Genomic DNA, 18,177 nt, shown 5'->3' with positions numbered 1-18,177 from the left:
CCCCACACATACACCCTAAAAATGGTTAAAGATTTTTTTGTTTTTATTTTAGAAAAACAAAATCATACTTAACAGAGAGTTCTGCCACCTGCTTTTCTCAATTAATGATCTTAGATATATTTTCATGTTAATGCACACAGATTTTTCTTTTCATGACTACATAGCATCCCATTCTCTATTTTTTTAATTACACCAATTGAAACACATTTAGACTGAATGCAATGTTCACTATTAAGAACAACACTGCAGGGTCCACTTTGCATGACCTATCTTTGCACACGGGTGCTAGGATTGTGGAACACAGTCCTATAAAAAGCAGAATGGCTGATAGGAACCTTCTAAACTTTTACAGACACTGCCAAGTTTCTGTGCAAAATTAATGAACCAATTTATAAGCTACCAATTCCTATGAAGGGCTGTTTTATCACAAGTAAATTTTTAATTCATATTTTAAGGAATAAGAAGAAATCTTTTCAAATAACAGAAATGTATATATTCTCTAAACTTAATCAAATGACTTCTCCCTTTAATTTCCTGTAAGTCTGCCGCAGGAATATTTTTTCTTAAGTAATTGATCATTGTGCTCAGGTCAAACAATTATAGGACTTTTTCAATTTGGGAACAAATACACTAAAAAGAGAGTTGAAAATGTTTATAACTGATCTACAAGAGTAGGAAAGAAATTTAGCAAATCTAAGTCATCATTTACCATGTCTCAAAGAGAGAAAATATATTATAGTAGTTAATAACCCAGGTTCTAAAGTCAGACCAATTCAACCATTCACCCGGCAAGCATTTGTTGAGTGTCTACTGTGTGCCAGGCTCTGTTCTAGTATCGAATACATGAGCGAGCAAGACAAAGAAGACCCTTCTGCTCTCATGCAATTTATGTTAGGGCGATGGAGATTAAAATAAATTAACAGAATAATTTCAAAAAGCGATAAACAAATAGACTATCGTGACAGATTTCTGAGGAGGCGGGCCAGAGCGCCTGTGGACTTGATGGCCGGGCTCAGGGTCTCAGAGGAGGGGACACATGGGATGTTGCCTAAATAATAAGAATGAGCTAGCCCGGGAAAGTCCTGGGGCAGAGAAAGAGCAAAATTCATAATGTGGCAACAAGCCTGGCCTTTTCAAGGAACGGAAAGACTAGTGGGCTAAACTGTGGCACGCAATGTGGTAGGAGAGGGTTGCATAAGGGCAATTAGGTAGGGCTTTTAGGCCACCGGAAGACATGGGCTTTCCATTCCAAGCCATTAGAACTGTCGTAAGCACGAGAGGGGCATGTGCTACCTTACACTTTAAAAGACCATCGTGGCTAATTATACCCTCACCATGTATTAGCTGTATGTCCTTGGATAAGCTACATTACTTTTCTGAGTTTCCATTTCCTCATTTGTAAAGTTAAGATAATAACAGTATGTATTATGTGTATTAATATGAGGATTAAATGAGGTAATGAATGGAAAGCATTTTGCACACTGACTAGCACATAATAACTGTTCACTAAATGTTTTCAACTAAATCACTTTCACATCATTAAGATCATATTGAATAGAGCTGAGCATAATTCACTATCCCCAATTATGTAGAATAACTAAAAATATCCTTTAAAATTACTCTTGATTCAGGTTCTCTAATATTGAAAGGCCAGATGTGTCCATATTGAATCAACACAGGACTTTCCTCTTATCTGATCCTATAATACAGCCCTGAGCTATTTATTTTTTTTAAGATTTTATTTATTTATTTGAGAAAGAGAGAGAGTGAGTGAGAGAGAGCATGAGAGGGCAGAAGGTCAGAGAGAGAAGCAGACTGCCCGCGGAGCTGGGAGCCTGATGCAGAACTCGATTCCAGAACTCCGGGATCACGACCTGAGCTGAAATCAGTGGCATAACCAACTGAGCTGCCCAGGTGCCCCAGCCATAAACTATTTAAGTGCATTTGCACACTCCTTACTCTCACACACACTAGATTACTCATCTTTGTGTTGCCCGCAGAGCCCATAATTCTCAATACGTCATATATAAGGTAGGCAAGCAGGTAGGTAGATAAGTAGATGAATGAGCTAGCGGATACCCAGAGGACAAAAATCATGGGGCAAGAGAAGAGAAGAGAGTGTCTCAAGCTGAAACACTTAAAAGGGTAAAGTTTTTATATTATGAGTATATAAAATGTAGAACTGATCATATCCTGCCAAGTTTATTATTCTATTCATGTACTTACAGCGTATTGGACGCCATGTTGAAATTCTGTAAGACACTGCTCTGTCTTAAGGACTCGGTGCCTTCCAATCTCCTTCATCTCTACCGAAAATACTTAGCAAGACTCTGAGAAACATGAAGAAGTACTTCTCATAATGACCAAAGGAATGAAGAATTATAAGCAATAGGACCAAAACTCTGGAACCTGCTGTGTGTCTCATTTTATCAGGTCTCTGTGTGATGTGATCTAGGACATCAAGAAAGTTTATAGGTAGAATTCCATTGCGTAGGCTTTGAAACAAAGATCCACAATAGTTGTGGAAATATTTGTTCGGATTTTGTATCTAAATATGTGAGCTGTTTCTACACCCTTAAGAGCAGGTAATGGAAGAAAAGTGACCCTCTACCCAAATACCCAGGACAGAGACACTTGAGAAGTTACTGATTTAATAAAATAAAATTAGTAAAAGAACAACTAGGAGCAGAAAATAATACCCTTTAATGGAAACCGTTCTGTGATATACAAAGTACTTTTCTCTGCATTGTCTTATTTTGATCTTTACAAAAACTCTCTTAAGAAAGCAAAGAGTATCAATAATAAAGATTCAAAAGAGAAAGAAAGAAAACATGGCCAATTCTGTCGCCGTTTGCACACATAAAAACTGACACACTGGAGCAGATGATCCGCCCCATATCTCTGAATCAGGAAGTGGCACAGCTGTAATTCTAACCTAGGCCTTCTTAGTGTACTTTCTGCGCCCCCACACTAATTCAGCATGCCACAGATAGTGCAATTCATTAAAAATGAATACATCATTATTTAAAAAGAGTCAGAGGAGTGAACTGTATATAAGTTGAAGTAGCATTATTCACATCCCTCCTAGATTATAAATCCTTTTAAGCAGGACGATTATCCCATTATTATTATTATTATTATTTAATCTAGGGAATATGTAGTGTTTTCATGATCATTCCTCCCTAATCATGAAAACACTACATATTCCCTAGATTAAATAATAATAATAATAATGGTAGTAGAAAAGGAGAGTAACAACGACAGAACTTCCATCTCTTGAATACACACACACCGGGCTCTGTCCTGCATTCTCCACATTCACGGACTTCATTCTACAACAGTCTTATGACGCAGATATTGTTGTCACCATCCTTGCTGTCATCATTACATAAAATGGACAAAACTGAGGCATGAAGAGGTTAAATTATCTTGTCCTTGACCATTTGGCTAGGAAATTGGTTCAGTGACTCTCCACTGCAACCCGCAATCTGCTGCCTCTTCAGAGAGAAGCCTCTTTCCCCCAGTCCTCTGCTCTGTGAGAGTCCCCCCCATGATAAAGAAGACTCTGCAAATTAGATTAACACTTTAACCCCTTTCCATGCATTTCTAAGCAATACCAGTTCGGTTGGCTAATCACTACACTTCATCTTCCCAGTGCTGGAGGACCCCCACAGAAAGGGCCTACAGAGAACCTGGTAGCACAAGCAGGTGACGACTGTGGCTACTCTGTGTCTGGGGTTAAGACGAGGACTTTTCCCTACGTATGCGCTCGGTAAATGTTGAACTGTCCGTTCCTTCTCCTAATAAATAGACCCCATTAGGAGATCTATGTGTATCTTTGAAAATTAAACTGGGCAATGAAAAAAATTTCTTTTCATGGAAGCAAAGCTATTGCATATGGGTTATAAGGGACTACTGTTGTTCTGACACCGAGATGTACACAAGAAAGTACGGAAGGAAAGGATCAACGAGAAGATAGAGGTTGTGAGCGGGATGCCCCATCTACAGAGGTATTTCCTCTCCAGAAAAAGCAAAACTTAAAGCACAAATAAACTAGAAGTTTATATATATATATATGTATATATATCCATATGTATGGGTATATATATCCATATGTATGGGTATATATATACACATAATGTGTATATATGTATATATATATACACACATAATTTTCCAAATTCTGCAACGTGTAAGTAAGTTCTCTCTGAGTTTAAGTATAAACTTAAGTTCTCTCTGAGTATAAGAAACTCTCTCTGAGTTTCTTTAAATATTATGTTTCCTTAACCAGAGCTTAAGTAAAAAGTTGAAAGAAACAAAATACATAAATAAATATTACATTTTCTTGACATTTTTTATTAAAGATTTTATTTATTTTTTGACAGACAGAGATCACAAGTAGGCAGAGAAGCAGATGGTGGGGGGGGTGGGCAGGCTCCCTGCTGAGCAGAGAGCCCGATGCGGGGCTTGATCTCAGGATCCTGAGATCATGACCTGAGCTGAAGGCAGAGGTTTTAACCCACTGAGCCACCCAGGCACCCTTATTTTCTTGACATTTTTAAAGAAAAAATTAATTTATTAAAAAAAAAAAAAGCTGTATTCAAGTATAGCTTTTCAGAAATCTACATATTATGCAAAACAAAGTACACCAGCCTCCCTGACTAAAATAACAGTTTGGAGAAATAGGATTTGAAAAGAATGCTAACGCATCCGTTCATCCAACAAAAATTGAGCAAAACCTATCTTTCCATACTTTGTGTTAAGTAAAGTAGATACAAAAATGAAGAAGAAAATCTCTCTTCCCACTCTGGAACTCATAGTCTACTACACAAAACTGATCCAAAGGAAAGTAGCCATTCTTTAAAACATGTCAGTGACTACTTCTAACTTGTCACTGGTTTCAGGTGACACAGAAATGGTCATATGAAAAACCACGGCACTGACTTGGAAAACACCACATCTTTCACAAGAATTTATATATTTTTCATTTATAGGTATAATCTTTATATTTGTATTTACATATACTTAAGTATATAAATGTGTATTTTTACACATCTTTATAAGTTTATATGTTATATTTTATATTACATATATAGTATATTTATTACAAAAAATAAGTATATATATAATAAAAAATAGAAAGCAAGTTCCTTTGGATCTCAGAGTAAGATGAAAGATGTGGGATATTTGCTGAATCTAGTAAATTATCCAGAGATCTCTATCTTTCTCCTCCCTGATGTCCTGCAAATTCCTAGTAGATTAATATATTACATTTAAACAAGAAGGATGTAGAACTACTTATAGTACCAGAGAGGGGGAAAGTTGGGAGTAGTGAGTACCCAACTGAGGGAGGTATCTGGGTTTCACTGTACATTCCACAGCCCACAAGAGTGATATTGATTTTCAGATTATCTGATCTTTTCTATTCCTCACACCTCCTTTCTCCTCTATTAGTGAACGGAGCTGAATTGTCTGTGCATTTGCTTGACTCCACTGGGAGGCCTGAATCACCACTTGGAATTATCAATCATCCCTTCAAGATTAGTCTCTACTAAAAGCCCACAGTGAAATGATAATGCACTAACCTGTCTCCAGTTAATGGCAAAATAATGGTTGCTTGGGAAGAAAACACAATGAAGGATAATCTCATTTCAGGGCTGCAAAATAAGAAAAGAGGCAGTTAAAACAGTTTTAAAAGAAATATGGATATAATACAGATATATGGCTATGGAGTCTCAGTTAAAATCCGACTCTGATGGCCCAGGCTTCTTCTAAATGGGACTTCCTAAATAGATACACTGACTCTGCTTGACATTACTGTGAAGCCAGCCTGGGATGAGTCACGGCATCTCAGCACTCAAACCATCCTCCACGACCCCTAAGGCCGTTCAGGGAAGAGACTAATAACTAGAAAGATGAATTCTAGGCCGATGTAAAATTTTTCAAAGAAAAGACTTCTTCCCCTCAGTATTTTCCCTGTTCTAGCTTATCTCCTTAAAGAGGCCAGGCCCTTCTAAGCGATTGTCATTAGCAACGTTGAAGGGCTGGAGAGCAGTCAGTTTGATTAAATTACCACAATTATGATGTGAGTTCAGACAAAAGTGATCCCGAAGTAAGAAAACTTACAGAGTATCACGGACAATGGGAAAGAGACTCACAAATCAGTTTCGATTAAACATTTTTCTATGGTCCAAGTCACAAACATCATACTGCCAACCGGGAAGCCCTGGCCCAGTTAGCTACATCTCGGAAGCTTTAGGCATGTCTCTCACAGGCCGGTTCTTGTCTCCAAGATACTCCCCCCAACTACGACCAAGCTCTGCAACTGAAGACAGGAAACTAAGATCTATAAACTGAAGATCAGAATGATCCCAAAGGCTTTTCCATATTTAAAGACATTCTCATCCAGTAGTCAGCCTTTAGTCACTTTCTACAACGTATTATGAGTTAGTAACTAAGCAACTAAATTTGAGCCAGAGAACTTCGTAGCATAGAATTGCAACTTGCAAACCAGACCAAATAAATAAAAGCCCCGCTTTTTCAAAATGTTGTATTGAAATGATCCATTACTTTCAATCAAAATCTATGTGGTACTCTCTGCACAGTCTCAGATTAAATCAGAAAATTTATAAACTGTCTCTACTGCCTTTCACATTTAAAGATATAGGGCCTTATTTATTTTCTTTCCTAGACAGTTTTACTTCAGACCCTGTCCAGAAATGAGAGTGTTATACTTGGCTTTTAAGCAGGAGACTGATGATTGGACATGGACAAGCATACATTTTTATAGGGATAGGTTTACTGCTGCCAATAACTGAAAGCAAGGATTGCCTAGGCCTCTACAGATTGTTTGAAGTTACTTACAACATGACTTTCAAAATGTTTTGATCATCCAAGCCTGTTTTACAGAAAACATTTGGGCTAACAAGACTGAAAGAAGCAATATTTAATGATACAGCTCCTTTTTGTGTCCTTTCCATTATCTTGATAAACTTGCATTTGCTCACTGAATTAAAAAAAAAAAGAAGAAGAAGAAGAGGAAGGAAAAAAAAAAAAAGGCTCAAAAGCCTGGTGTTCTAGGGTTATTTTTAAATAGAGATGCCACTAATTCCTAGTTACCCGTAAATAAGAGGGTAGGCTGCACTTCAGAGCAGTTATGCCTGTTATAGGAGAAAACCCAGGCTCTCCTAGTAAGGCTTACTGCATATATAGAACAGTTAAATTTTGAACCAGCCACACGCCCACACATCGGGTAAACACGAGTCCTCTCTGAAACACACAAGTGTCTTTTCTGGTAGCCGGTTATTAACACATGTTCATTTGAAGTTTACCAACACTTTTTTTTTTTTTTTTTAATGAGGACCTCTACGATGTTAAGAATTGTGTGGAAAGAAAAATACATTATGGATACTATTAGCATAAAATTTGTTTAATGTGATAAATTATGAGAAAGCGTAACTGAAATTCAAAACAGACGAAAATTCAGAAAGGAAAAGACATGTGTAATAGTATTCGAGGATGCTTCCCCAGGGCCTGAGCCAAGTTTCTGGGATCCGGACGAAATAACCCTGAACAACTGAAGGGCCGTCCTGGTAACTATATGTGTGTAATAATGGTCTGGAGGCACCTAAAAAGCAACATTTCAGAGGAGGCTTTCCCTGCAGAAGGTCTGGAAACAGGAGCATCTTACAGCTGGGGCTACTTCCCTGCACCTCCCACTCCCGGCCTGGAAAAGGAAAGGGAAGCAGAGATACCTCACGAATCTCTCCGTGAGCTGCTGCACAAAGTTGTAAATTTCGATCCAATTATTAGCCACACTCCCAGACCTGCGAAGCGAAGTTGAGCTGATCAGAAGCAAACCAAAACACAACAACAAAACGTGTACGTGGGGTAACCGGGCCTGTACCTCAAGCAAAGTTACAGTCCCGGCGGGTGGACTCGGGTTGGCTCCCCGGATTGTCTCGGCGCCTGAGTTTCCGGGAAGCCCACCGCCCTCGGGGACCACCTGCCCCAGGGCTCGGAGAAGGATCCCGTCTCCTCGAAACAAGCACAACCTTCCTTCCCGCGAAATGCAAACCGCCTGGAGTCTGTCGACCCTGGGGCTTTGCAGGCTACGGGGGCAGCGCTGGGACCAGGATGGGACCCCGCAAACTGCAGCCAGCTCGAGGGGGCGAAGGCAGAGGGCCGAGGTCAGGCCGGTCCGCCCTGCGGGGATGCAGGCGGCCACCCCAGACACTCTGCCCCTTCCCCAGAGGCCCCAGGACGGGCCAACAGCGCCCACCCCACCCCACCCCCCGAGAGCCCCTGCCCCGCCGGCACCGACGGGAGAGCTCCCGGCCCTCGGACGGGGACGCACGGAGCCCCCGCCGTCGGGCTCCAGCCCCCCTCCCCAGGGCGCTCGCGCAGCTCCGTGTCCCCCCCACGGCCCCTCCACCGCCGCCGCCAGAAGACCCTGCCCCCCGCCCCAGCACTCACTTGTCCAGGACGAAGTAGAGGTCGAAGGCTCTCGTGCAGGACGGCTGCTCCGGGACGCTCGCCGGCGCCCCAGGACCGCTGAGCAGCAGCAGCCACAGCCCGGGGACCAGCCAGCGCCCGGGACTGCGGGCCGGGGACCGCCCCGCCACCATCCTGCGGCCGCGTCCGCTCCCACCGCCCTGGTCCCGGCTTGGCGGGGACGCTGAGCGGCCGGAGTGCGGGGACGCGCCCCGGGGCGGGGGACGGCGAGCGGCCGGGGCGGCGGGACCCGCGGACGGACGCAGGGAGGGCGGGTGGGGAGGGAGGTCCCAGCAGGACAAAGGGAGACGCGGCCGCCGGAACTCCCGACGACGGCCCTGGACGCGCGCGGGCCCCGGGCTCCAAGCGCGGCCGCAGCCCCCGAGGGCTCGAGGGCAGCCCCCGCTCCGGCCCGGCGCTCGCAGCAGCCGCGGACCCGCCGGCCGCCCCGCTCCGCCCGCAGCGCTGAAGCCCGGCGGCAGCTGGACCCGCGGAGCCGCGCAAACTTGGAGCGCCGCCCCCGCCCCCGCCCCGGCCCGGTCGCCCCGCGCTGCACGCGCGCCCCCGGGCTCCGCGCTGACGCCGGCCGCTCCCTGCGTGCGGGAGGCCGAGCGGGCCCGGGCTCGGCGCAGAGTGGCCGCTCGGCCTGGCCGGGAGGGGGTCGGGCCGGGCCGTCCGGGTGTGGGTGCGCGTCCGGGGGCGGGGCCTGCGCCGCAGCCACACGCGCCCGTCGGTCCCGCGGGGCGGGCGGGACTCCGAGAGGTCGAGCAGCGGCGTCCGCCGCGGCCGCCCCGACCCACCGCCCTGCGGACCGGCCCACGCGGCTGCGACCCGCCCTCGGGGACCCCGGGGGCAGCGCCTCGGGGCGGGGCGGGCTCGTCCCCGCCGCCCCACCCCCCCTGCCGCGGGCGCTCCCGCCGCCGCCGGAGCCTCGGGCCGGGACCAGGCCGCTCCCTCCTCGCCCGCAGCCCCGCTGTGAACCTTCGGCTCGGAGCCCAGACAGGGGTGCGGGCAGCGGGGAGGGGGTGGAGGCCAGGCCCTGGGCAGAATTCTAGGACCGGAAAGTTGGGCCCCAAAAGAACCATGCAACCGTCATCTGGCCCAAATTCCAGAAAATTGAAAAACTTTATCTTGCAGCCAACTAGGCCCTCCCGGACTCCTGCAGGAGCTGAAGCGTGAGTGACTCCGGCCCCCGCCCCTACTGCGGCCGCCTCTCCGCCCGCACCTCCACGTGCCACTTCGCCTCCCCGCTTTGACACCGGCGATCAGAACCTGCGGCCTCGCTGGCAGGAACACGAGGTGTCCCCCTCCCTTGTGTGTCATCTAAGTCGAGGCTTCATGAGAACAAGTTCCGTAGTGCGGACTCACATGCTGCCTTTCCCGTCCCTTCTGTTTGTGGCCGGGCTGTCGTGCGGATTGACCTTTCCCTCGACATTGTCTTCCAAGTACCACCGAACTCGAAGGCGCTTTGGCACCAGGAACCAGTCCCTTTAAAAAGATGTCCTGAAGACAGGCAGTGCTCAGAACAAGACAAGGCCCGCTTTCGTGAAGCTTGCAGCCTGCCTGAGGAGGAAAAACAAAGATGAAGAAGGAAATGCCATATTAGCAGGTGCTTTGCAGAGATAAAATACGGTGATATGATAGAAAACCACTGGCCAGGTGACTCAGAAAGGCAATCAGCTATTCCGAGAACCAAAAGAGGAAACTCTCCTTAGTTTTTGCAGCTCACGGTAGGGATGGGCTTAGCACATTCAAGAAAAAGGAAGGAAAAGCAGAATGACTCGATCTTTGTGGGTAAGATGCAGTGAGGAAGGCAGGCAGGGGCCAGATCACTCGGTGCGTTGTAGACTGTGACAAACAGTTTGGATCTTTTATAGGAGCCCATTACAGGGTTTTAACCCATGGGGTGGGACACAGGATAAAGTATTCTGGTCTCTGCTTTTCAAAGATCATTCTAGCTGGTAGGACACAATGGATTTGGGAGCAGCAAGGAGACCAGTCAGGACACAATAAAATGGTACCTTGGACCTCACTCCCATAGCAGCTAGACTAAGAGAGATGAATGGATGAAAGCTTTTTTTTTTTTTTTTTTTTTTGACAGAAACAGAGCACAAGCAGGCAGAGAGAAGGTGGGGGAGTACACTCCCTGCTGAGCAGAGAGCCTGGTGCTGGGCTTGATCCCAGGACCCTAAGATCATGACCTGAGCCAGAGGCAGAGGCTTAACCCACTGAGCCACCCAGGCGCCCAGGATGAAAACTTTAATAAACTCAGACAGACCCCCAGTCTGGAAATACCTGCCTCTTGGAGATGGAAACTCCAGTACCATCTGCTTCTTACCTGATAGGGTGGAAAGGGTACTGACAGGAAAGGGCCCTCTCCATAATTTGGCTATTATTAGAAACGCTGCTGTAAACATCAGGATGCATGTCCCTTAGAATCAGTATTTTTGTGTCCTTCTGGTAAATACCTAGTAGTGCCATTGCTGGATTGAAGGATAGTTCTATTTTTAACTTTTTGAGGAAACTTCATACCGTTTTCCACAGTAGCTACACCAGTTTGTATCCCCACCTCCCCTAGCTTCTGGATTCATTTCCTGTTCCTCTTCTGGGACCTCACAAACTGATCCAGAATCTATCATGTCCTAGGCCTAAACTAAAACAAAATATCTTGAACTTAAAACTTGTTCTTCCTTGGGACGCCTGGATGGTTCAGTGGGTTAAAGCCTCTGCCTTCAGCTCAGGTCATGATCCCAGGGCTCTCTGCTCAGCAGGGAGCCTGCTTCCCCACCCCCCCACCCCCCACCCCCCGCCTGCCTCTCTGCCTACTTGTGATCTCTGCCAAATAAATAAATAAAATCTTCAAAACAAACAAACAAACAAAAACAAAAAAACTTGTTCTTCCTCAAAATTCCCAGGCCCTCCTCATGTCTTCCTACTCATTTCTTCTGCCTCGACTACAAGACCAACAGAGCTGGACATACTAAAGCATGTTACATTCTTTTGTTTATTAGTTTGTCTGGGTAATTAATTGAGCCCAGCCCTGTTCTTATAGGATCTGTAATGAAGCAGAGAAGTGGCCTCACCTTGCAGAGACAAATAATTAATAAAATCTCTTTGACCTAACAAACACTAGGGGAAGGCCATTAATTACGCAGGCAACCAACTGCCCAGATTTGCCCCAGACTGAGGGAGACAGGGCTTTCGGCGTCAAACTGGGATGGTCCGTGGTGAAGGAGGCTGTTTGCCACCCTGTTCCCAAGCAATAGTGAGGGACAGTGAAAGCTAGGACAGGTTTAGGAATTTCACCAGGGCCTGAAGAAGGAGCAGTATCGACAGCTTTCTCCTTCCCTGCCTCAGATGAGAGGCCTTGGCCATTGTGTCAGCGGGACACCAGCTAGGTAAGGTTTCAAACCGACTTTTGCATCTTGATAGACATGCCAGAACCCTGGGTAACTTTCAGTTTAAATCAACAATGGGGTAGGGAATGCAGATGTCTGAGCAGAGAGAGAGGTGGTAGCGTGAATTAGTTAGAGACACAAATCTAAAATGTGTTTGTTTCATCAGATCGTCTGGACTTCTGCTGGAGTCTTTCGCTTCACCATCCATGCAAGCCTCTATTCTTTGAAAATGACTCTGTACCAAACCAAACTTCTAATTCGATGTTCGAATTTACCACTGTCACGTAAAACATGCTAATAAATCCAAAAACATTTTAAACTCCTTTTCATGCAGTTCAGATTGCTTGAGATTAACACCTGATCATTAAAAGTTTTCACTGTCATCGTCTACCTCCTTTACCTGCAGAGCTCCTGTGGAATTCATATGAGATTTTATTTATCTATTTTCCTATTTGTTTATTTATTTAATTTACGGACATCGTCTACCTCCTTTACCTGCAGAGCTCCTGTGGAATTCATATGAGATTTTATTTATCTATTTTCCTATTTGTTTATTTATTTAATTTACGGACTTTCATTTTACTGATGTTTCTTGATACCTACTATGTACCTATTGCTGGTCTTTTTTTTTTTTTTTTAGATTATTTATTTATTTATTTAACACACAGAGAAAGAGAGAGAGAGAGAGACCACAAGTAGGCAGAGCAGCAGGCAGAGTGAGAAGGGGGAAGCAGGCTCCTTGTCAAGCAGAGAGCCCGATGCGGGGCTCGATCCCAGGAACCTGAAATCATGACCTGAGCCAGAGGCAGAGGCTTTAACCCACTGAGCCACCCAGGTGCCCCGTATCTATTGCTGTTCTAAGCCCAAAGATTATTCCCTGCTCTCAGGAGTTCCCCTTTCCAATAGCCTATCACCAAGTTCCCTCCATTTCCCCGCTCCCCGCAACAACCAACAGAAGAGGCAAAAAGGCAACAGCAATAAACAGAGAAAGATAAAATAAACGTACCCTGGGTGTGTTAAAAATCACACAATCTGGCGTGCCTGGGTGGCTCAGTGGGTTAAGCCTCTCTGCCTTCGGCTCAGGTCATAATCTCAGGGTCCTGGGATTGAGCCCCGCATCGGGCTCTCTGCTCAGCGGGGAGCCTGCTTCCCCCCCCCCTCTCTGCCTGCCTCTCTGCCTACTTGTGATCTCTCTCTGTCAAATAAATAAATAAAATATTTTAAAAAATCACACAATCTATATTGTTTTCAGTAAATATCTTTGTATGACATCCACAGTGACAAATACGACTCTCCTGGAAGTTAAGTGCCACACCGGGAGTGATTCATACCCACCGTGCACGTGGGGTGATTCATCACAGGGTATCTGCGGTGACTCAGAGCAAGAACATCAATCTCCACGCCTATAGGAGACAAAGCTTAGTTAACTTGTACCTAGTACAGTCACTACCGTAAATTTCCCCAGCGCCTGAGCTAGCTCCTGAGTGTGGAGGAAAAGCTTTGGGGAAGTGTGATTGCTACCAAGTTAACATCTCTCCGCATGACAACAGCGTCTGCATTTGGGATGAGATGTGTTTTAAACCCCGTTTCCCAGAAACAGGCCTGAGACTCTGAGATTTGCGGGTAGAAGGTATGCTGGAGCGCACTCTCTCGAAAGCAAAACTTGGAGGGCAAGGGCAGCCGGTCGGAATGGTCAGAGGGAAAGTGGAACCATTGAACCATTGAACCATTGCGTGAGGAAGCCTAGCCACCCCCCAGGAGCTCTGGAGCTGGGATGGTCTCTTACAGTTGTCCTTAATTGATGGAGGCAACGGGGCCAGGGCTTTGTGTCCCTCAGGGACCAGTCATTAAATGTGGGCTGCCCCTACCGAGGAAGCATACCCCTGGGCACGGAAGCTTCCCTTGGCTTAGGGCATTAGGACAAGGAGCTCAGTGGGGAGCTGCCAGCAGCCAGGCTCCTGGCTGTGGGGAATGAGTGCCTCAGTCCTGGAGCAGAAATCCCTGTGTTGCAGCCACAGAGCCAAGAACATCCACAAAAATGCAAGCTACCTGGCAGCATTGGCTGGCAAAGGCCTTACGTCATGTGCAATGTCAGACCCTCACAAATTAGGTCAGGCTCAGACTGGAGTCCTGGAATGAAAGTCACGGAACTGCCTCGCTTCTTCTCCAGATCAGTTTCTCAACGCTCAGTGGAGTTTTTCTAGAAGTATTCCTTCTTCCCACACCACATGCTTCAACGCGATTTACCTTCCCAACTGTGAAGCCAGTAACATTAATCACCTACGTAACAAGTGCCAGTGAGAGATCATGTCCGTGGGATTTGAGGCCCTGCACGACAGCAGCACGCACTGGCTCGTCCTCTGCACCCCTCCCAGGCCCCTGTGTTTGGTGCTGCAGAGGAACCGCGACGGTCACTGTGTCCTCACATACACGCCTATGCCTTTGAGTCTCACCTCGTCTGTACCCCATTTCCGTGCCCCCATGTTCCAGGTGTCATAGTGTATCTCTTCTTTTTCTTCCTTTCCGTTCCTTTACAGAACAATTCGGGCCACAAGCCATGATGGGTGCAAGCAGGTGGTGGCGGGGTGGCCAGGAGCTGCAGCAGCCAAGCGCAGGGTGTTGGAAGCCAGGCCGCCTGAGGACTGTCCCTCTGGAGCAGGGGTCCTGGAGCCCGAGAAAGGTGAGAGACATGTCCACGTGGGAGGGGAGTGGCCGAAAGGAGGAGTCAAAGAACGGCCCAGGTGAGGAGGGTGTGTGTGAGTGAGTGTGTGTGAGTGTGTGAGTGTGTATATAAGCGTGTATGTGTGAGTGTGTATATAAGCGTGTATGTGTGAGTGTATGAGTGTGTGTAAGCGTGTGTGTGTGCGTGAGTTGTGTATATATGCGTGTATGCGTGAGTGTGTGAAAGCGTGAGTGTGTAAGTGCGTGAGTGAGTTGTGTATATATGCGTGTATGTGAGTGTGTGAGTGTGTATAAGCGTGAGTGTGTAAGTGTGTTAGTGAGTTGTGTATATATGCGTGTATGTGTGAGTGTGTGTAAGCGTGAGTGTGTGTAAGCGTGAGTGTGTAAGTGTGTGAGTGAGTTGTATGTATGCGTGTGTGTGAGTGTGTGTAAGCGTGAGTGTGTATAAGCGTGAGTGAGTTGTGCATATATGCGTGTATGTGTGAGTGTATGAGTGTGAGTGTGTATAAGCGTGAGTGTGTAAGTGTGTGGGTGAGTTGTGCATATATGCGTGTATGTGTGAGTGTGTGTAAGCGTGAGTGTGTGTGAGCGAGCTGTGAGTGTGTGTGCGTGTGTGTGTAAAGGCGGCGCCGGCCAGCGTGAGGTCTGAGCCTACGTGAGAGCAGGAGACTGTCTGCACAAGGCGGTGTCCACCGTGGAGAGCCGGAGCCCCAGCCTGGACTGCAGCGCCGGGTGTCCGCGCAGGTCGGGGTGTCCGCGCAGGTCGGGGTGTCGGCGCGTGGACGGGGCGGGCGGAGTCCGCGCGGGAAGCCGCGCCGCGGGGAACGCGGGAGCCGGAGCGGGGCGCGGGGTAGAAGCGGCGGCGGCGCGAGCAGGAATTCCGCACACGGGGCGGGCGAGCTGCGGGGCTGAGCCTGGAGCAGGACACGGAGGACCGCGTTGCAGGCGCCCACCCCCATAGGGCGTCGGAGCCCGCGTCGGTGCGGGAAGCGCCGGCCGCCGGGACCCGGGAGTCGGAGGCCAGAACTCGCGTGGGATGAAGGTACCCGTGGGGGGCGTGGGCAACGGCGACACGACGCGGGTGACACACAACAGGACAAAGCCGGTCAACGGAAAAGGGAAGGCACATCTGTCGCCGTCAGATTCGGACGTTCCGGCAAGGAAAGGGGAAGATGGTGACTCCCCGACGTCCCTGAGGCGTCTTGACTGCCCTGGACTCATGTTCCGACGTTCGAATCCCGGTCATTCCGCCGTGACCCCGCATCCCCCTCGGGGGGGTGAGAACGGAAGACAGCGGGAGACAAAAGTTGACCGAATGGGGACCCCACGACGGCACTCTGCAAGCCGGGTCACCCCCCCGCCGGCCGCCGCCCGCGAAGGCCAGGGAGCGCGTCACACGGGCCTTCCCTGAGCGGCCCCGCAGGCAGGTTCTGTGCTGGTCTAGCGCCCCCCACGGACGCTCGTGCCGGCCTGAGTCAGAACCGAGCTCGGGGAGGAGAGGGCCGGGCACGGACTGTCCTTTCAGGCTGTAGGTCGTGACCAGGTCGTGTGCGAGAGGCAGCCCCGGGGCTCGTGCGCTGCTTTCCAGGCTCCCCTCCTCCCTCATCTCCGGCGGCCCGGCTCTGGGGCTGCTCCTGACGCCCCGCCTTCACCCTCCTTCTCCACCGCGACGGCGCCACGCGCCCCTTCCAGTCCTTAACAGGTCGCGTTCACTCAGAGTAGCTGCAGCCGCGCCCCCGGGTGGCTCAGTCGGTTAAGCGTCCGCCCTCGGCTCCGGTCCTGATTCCGGGGTCCAGGGACTGAGTCCTGCCCGGGCTCGTCGCGCTGCGGGGACCCTGCTTCTCCCTCTGCCTCCGTCTGCCGCTCTCAGGCTAACAAATACATAAATAAAATCTTTAAAAAATAAAAACTACAAAAATAAATAAATAAATAAATAAATAAAGTAGCTACAGCAGATTCTGTTTTCAAAGACATCTACAATTTCTAACACTTTGTAATCTCTATGAACCTTAAGTTACTCATTTTGCTGCCATTTATAAGTACAGTAAAAGGTTATAAATGGAAGAAATGAGATAAGAAATTGGGAATTTTTAAATTATCCATCGCTCTTATTTGATATCATTCCCCTCCTTGGTAAACTCAGACTCTGGAGGGAAAAGAGAAATTAGATTTTAAAAGAAAAAGAAGATTCAATCTACTCTGAGAATCTTGCAAGACAAGTACAAATCTTTTTAGCTACTTATGGACACAGAAGTAGGAATTTTAAATAACAAATTCAAGGAACGGGAGTGAGTGTAGATAGAAACTGACAACTCAGAAGGGAGATGAAACGATTTACAGCTACGAATGATTAAAATTGCAAAGGACATAAGTAACCTTTCAGTCTGCTCCTCCCAGATTACTTTAAACAAACAAGTTGCATGTTTACTCCTACTTTTAAGAGGTTACCATACAGAATACCTTAGAAGAGTTTAAACTGTCTTCGTAATATTTATTTTATGAGGTGTTATAATAATATAAAACTTGGAAAATAACAATAGAAACAAATGTGGATAAGGGTTAATAGTTTTTAAGATGCTTCTAGCAACATTGTCTTTTTGATCAACCGTTCGGGTTTTCAACCAGCAGATGATCCTGGGAGTTACACCTAAGAACAACGTCTAAATGACGACGTTCTTAGCTAATCTGTTTGTTCAGCCGAGAATTCAAGTTTGTCCTTGTTTTCTCGCCTGCAATCTGTCATGGAAGAGGGGCACCCTATACCTTTGTCTCTACCATTTTCATAAAACAAAAAAATTTGTTTAGAAATGCTCTCTTAAACTAAGCACTAACTTAAAGATTTGTAGGCAACATGAAAAAGAAAACTTTTTTTTTTTTGCTTGTTTCAAACTTTTTTATATAACATTTAAACAGCCATAGTGTTTCTGCTCCAAGATATTTAAGCTTTGGTGTAAACTATTTTTTTAGATAAAAAAGTTTGAAATGTAATTTTGCTATTTGGAGTGCCTACCATAAGTACTACAATTAAAAAGATTTTTCATAGTTTTGAGTCCTTGTGTTTCTCATGGAAACCGCTTGATTAGTGCATATCCAACTTTATTTTAACAGCACATATGGCACATAGATTATCTATCCCAGTTTTCTTGGGAAGTTCTTTGAAAGGAGCAGTAGGAAAGTTGTCAATCCCCAAATGGCCAATGGGTTTCATATGCAGCAAATTTGGCTAGCAAAAATACCAACTTAAGTTCAACAGCACTGGACTGCAAGTGCCTGAGGGTATTTTTAAAGGTAACTAAACCAGAGGTTTGCTTCTGGCCCTGATCTTGCTACAGAGTGAATACTTCTTTATGAAATACAGGCAGCTTCAACCAAAGAAATCCATTTTTACAGTTTTAAAATTCATCAATCATGTAACTCTTTAATGCCTGCTCTCTGCGAAGCGCCAACCCCTGGGGTACCTGGAACCCATTAAGAGAGATCCTATAGTTACATCTTTTACTTATCGAACTAAGATACTTAAACAAGTTCATGTGGGGAAACAAATGCAGAAGAAAAATTATTAAATTTCCTTACTACAGGTAGCCCACTGACAAGTACTTGAAAT

The 18,177-nt window shown here is 46.7% G+C and overlaps 1 protein-coding gene across 1 annotated transcript in view; it reads right to left on the bottom strand.

Moving 5' to 3' along the window:
• ANTXR2 (ANTXR cell adhesion molecule 2) overlaps positions 1-8,811 on the bottom strand; it is a 145,880-nt gene extending 137,069 nt beyond the window's left edge. The window contains exons 1-3 of the mRNA XM_032882384.1: positions 8,476-8,811; positions 7,755-7,826; positions 5,586-5,657 (exon numbers count right to left, since the gene is read on the bottom strand). Coding sequence (XP_032738275.1) covers positions 5,586-5,657; positions 7,755-7,826; positions 8,476-8,627 — 296 coding nt within the window. The 5' untranslated portion in view covers positions 8,628-8,811. The remainder of the gene's footprint in view (positions 1-5,585; positions 5,658-7,754; positions 7,827-8,475) is intronic.
• Between the last annotated feature and the right edge of the window lie 9,366 nt (positions 8,812-18,177).

This window comes from Lontra canadensis, unplaced genomic scaffold (assembly GCF_010015895.1).
Source record: "Lontra canadensis isolate GAN:19392208 unplaced genomic scaffold, GSC_riverotter_1.0 scaffold1, whole genome shotgun sequence".
NCBI lineage: Eukaryota > Metazoa > Chordata > Mammalia > Carnivora > Mustelidae > Lontra > Lontra canadensis.
Note: the sequence above shows the minus strand (reverse complement) of the source record. Positions and strands in the feature narration are given on the sequence as shown.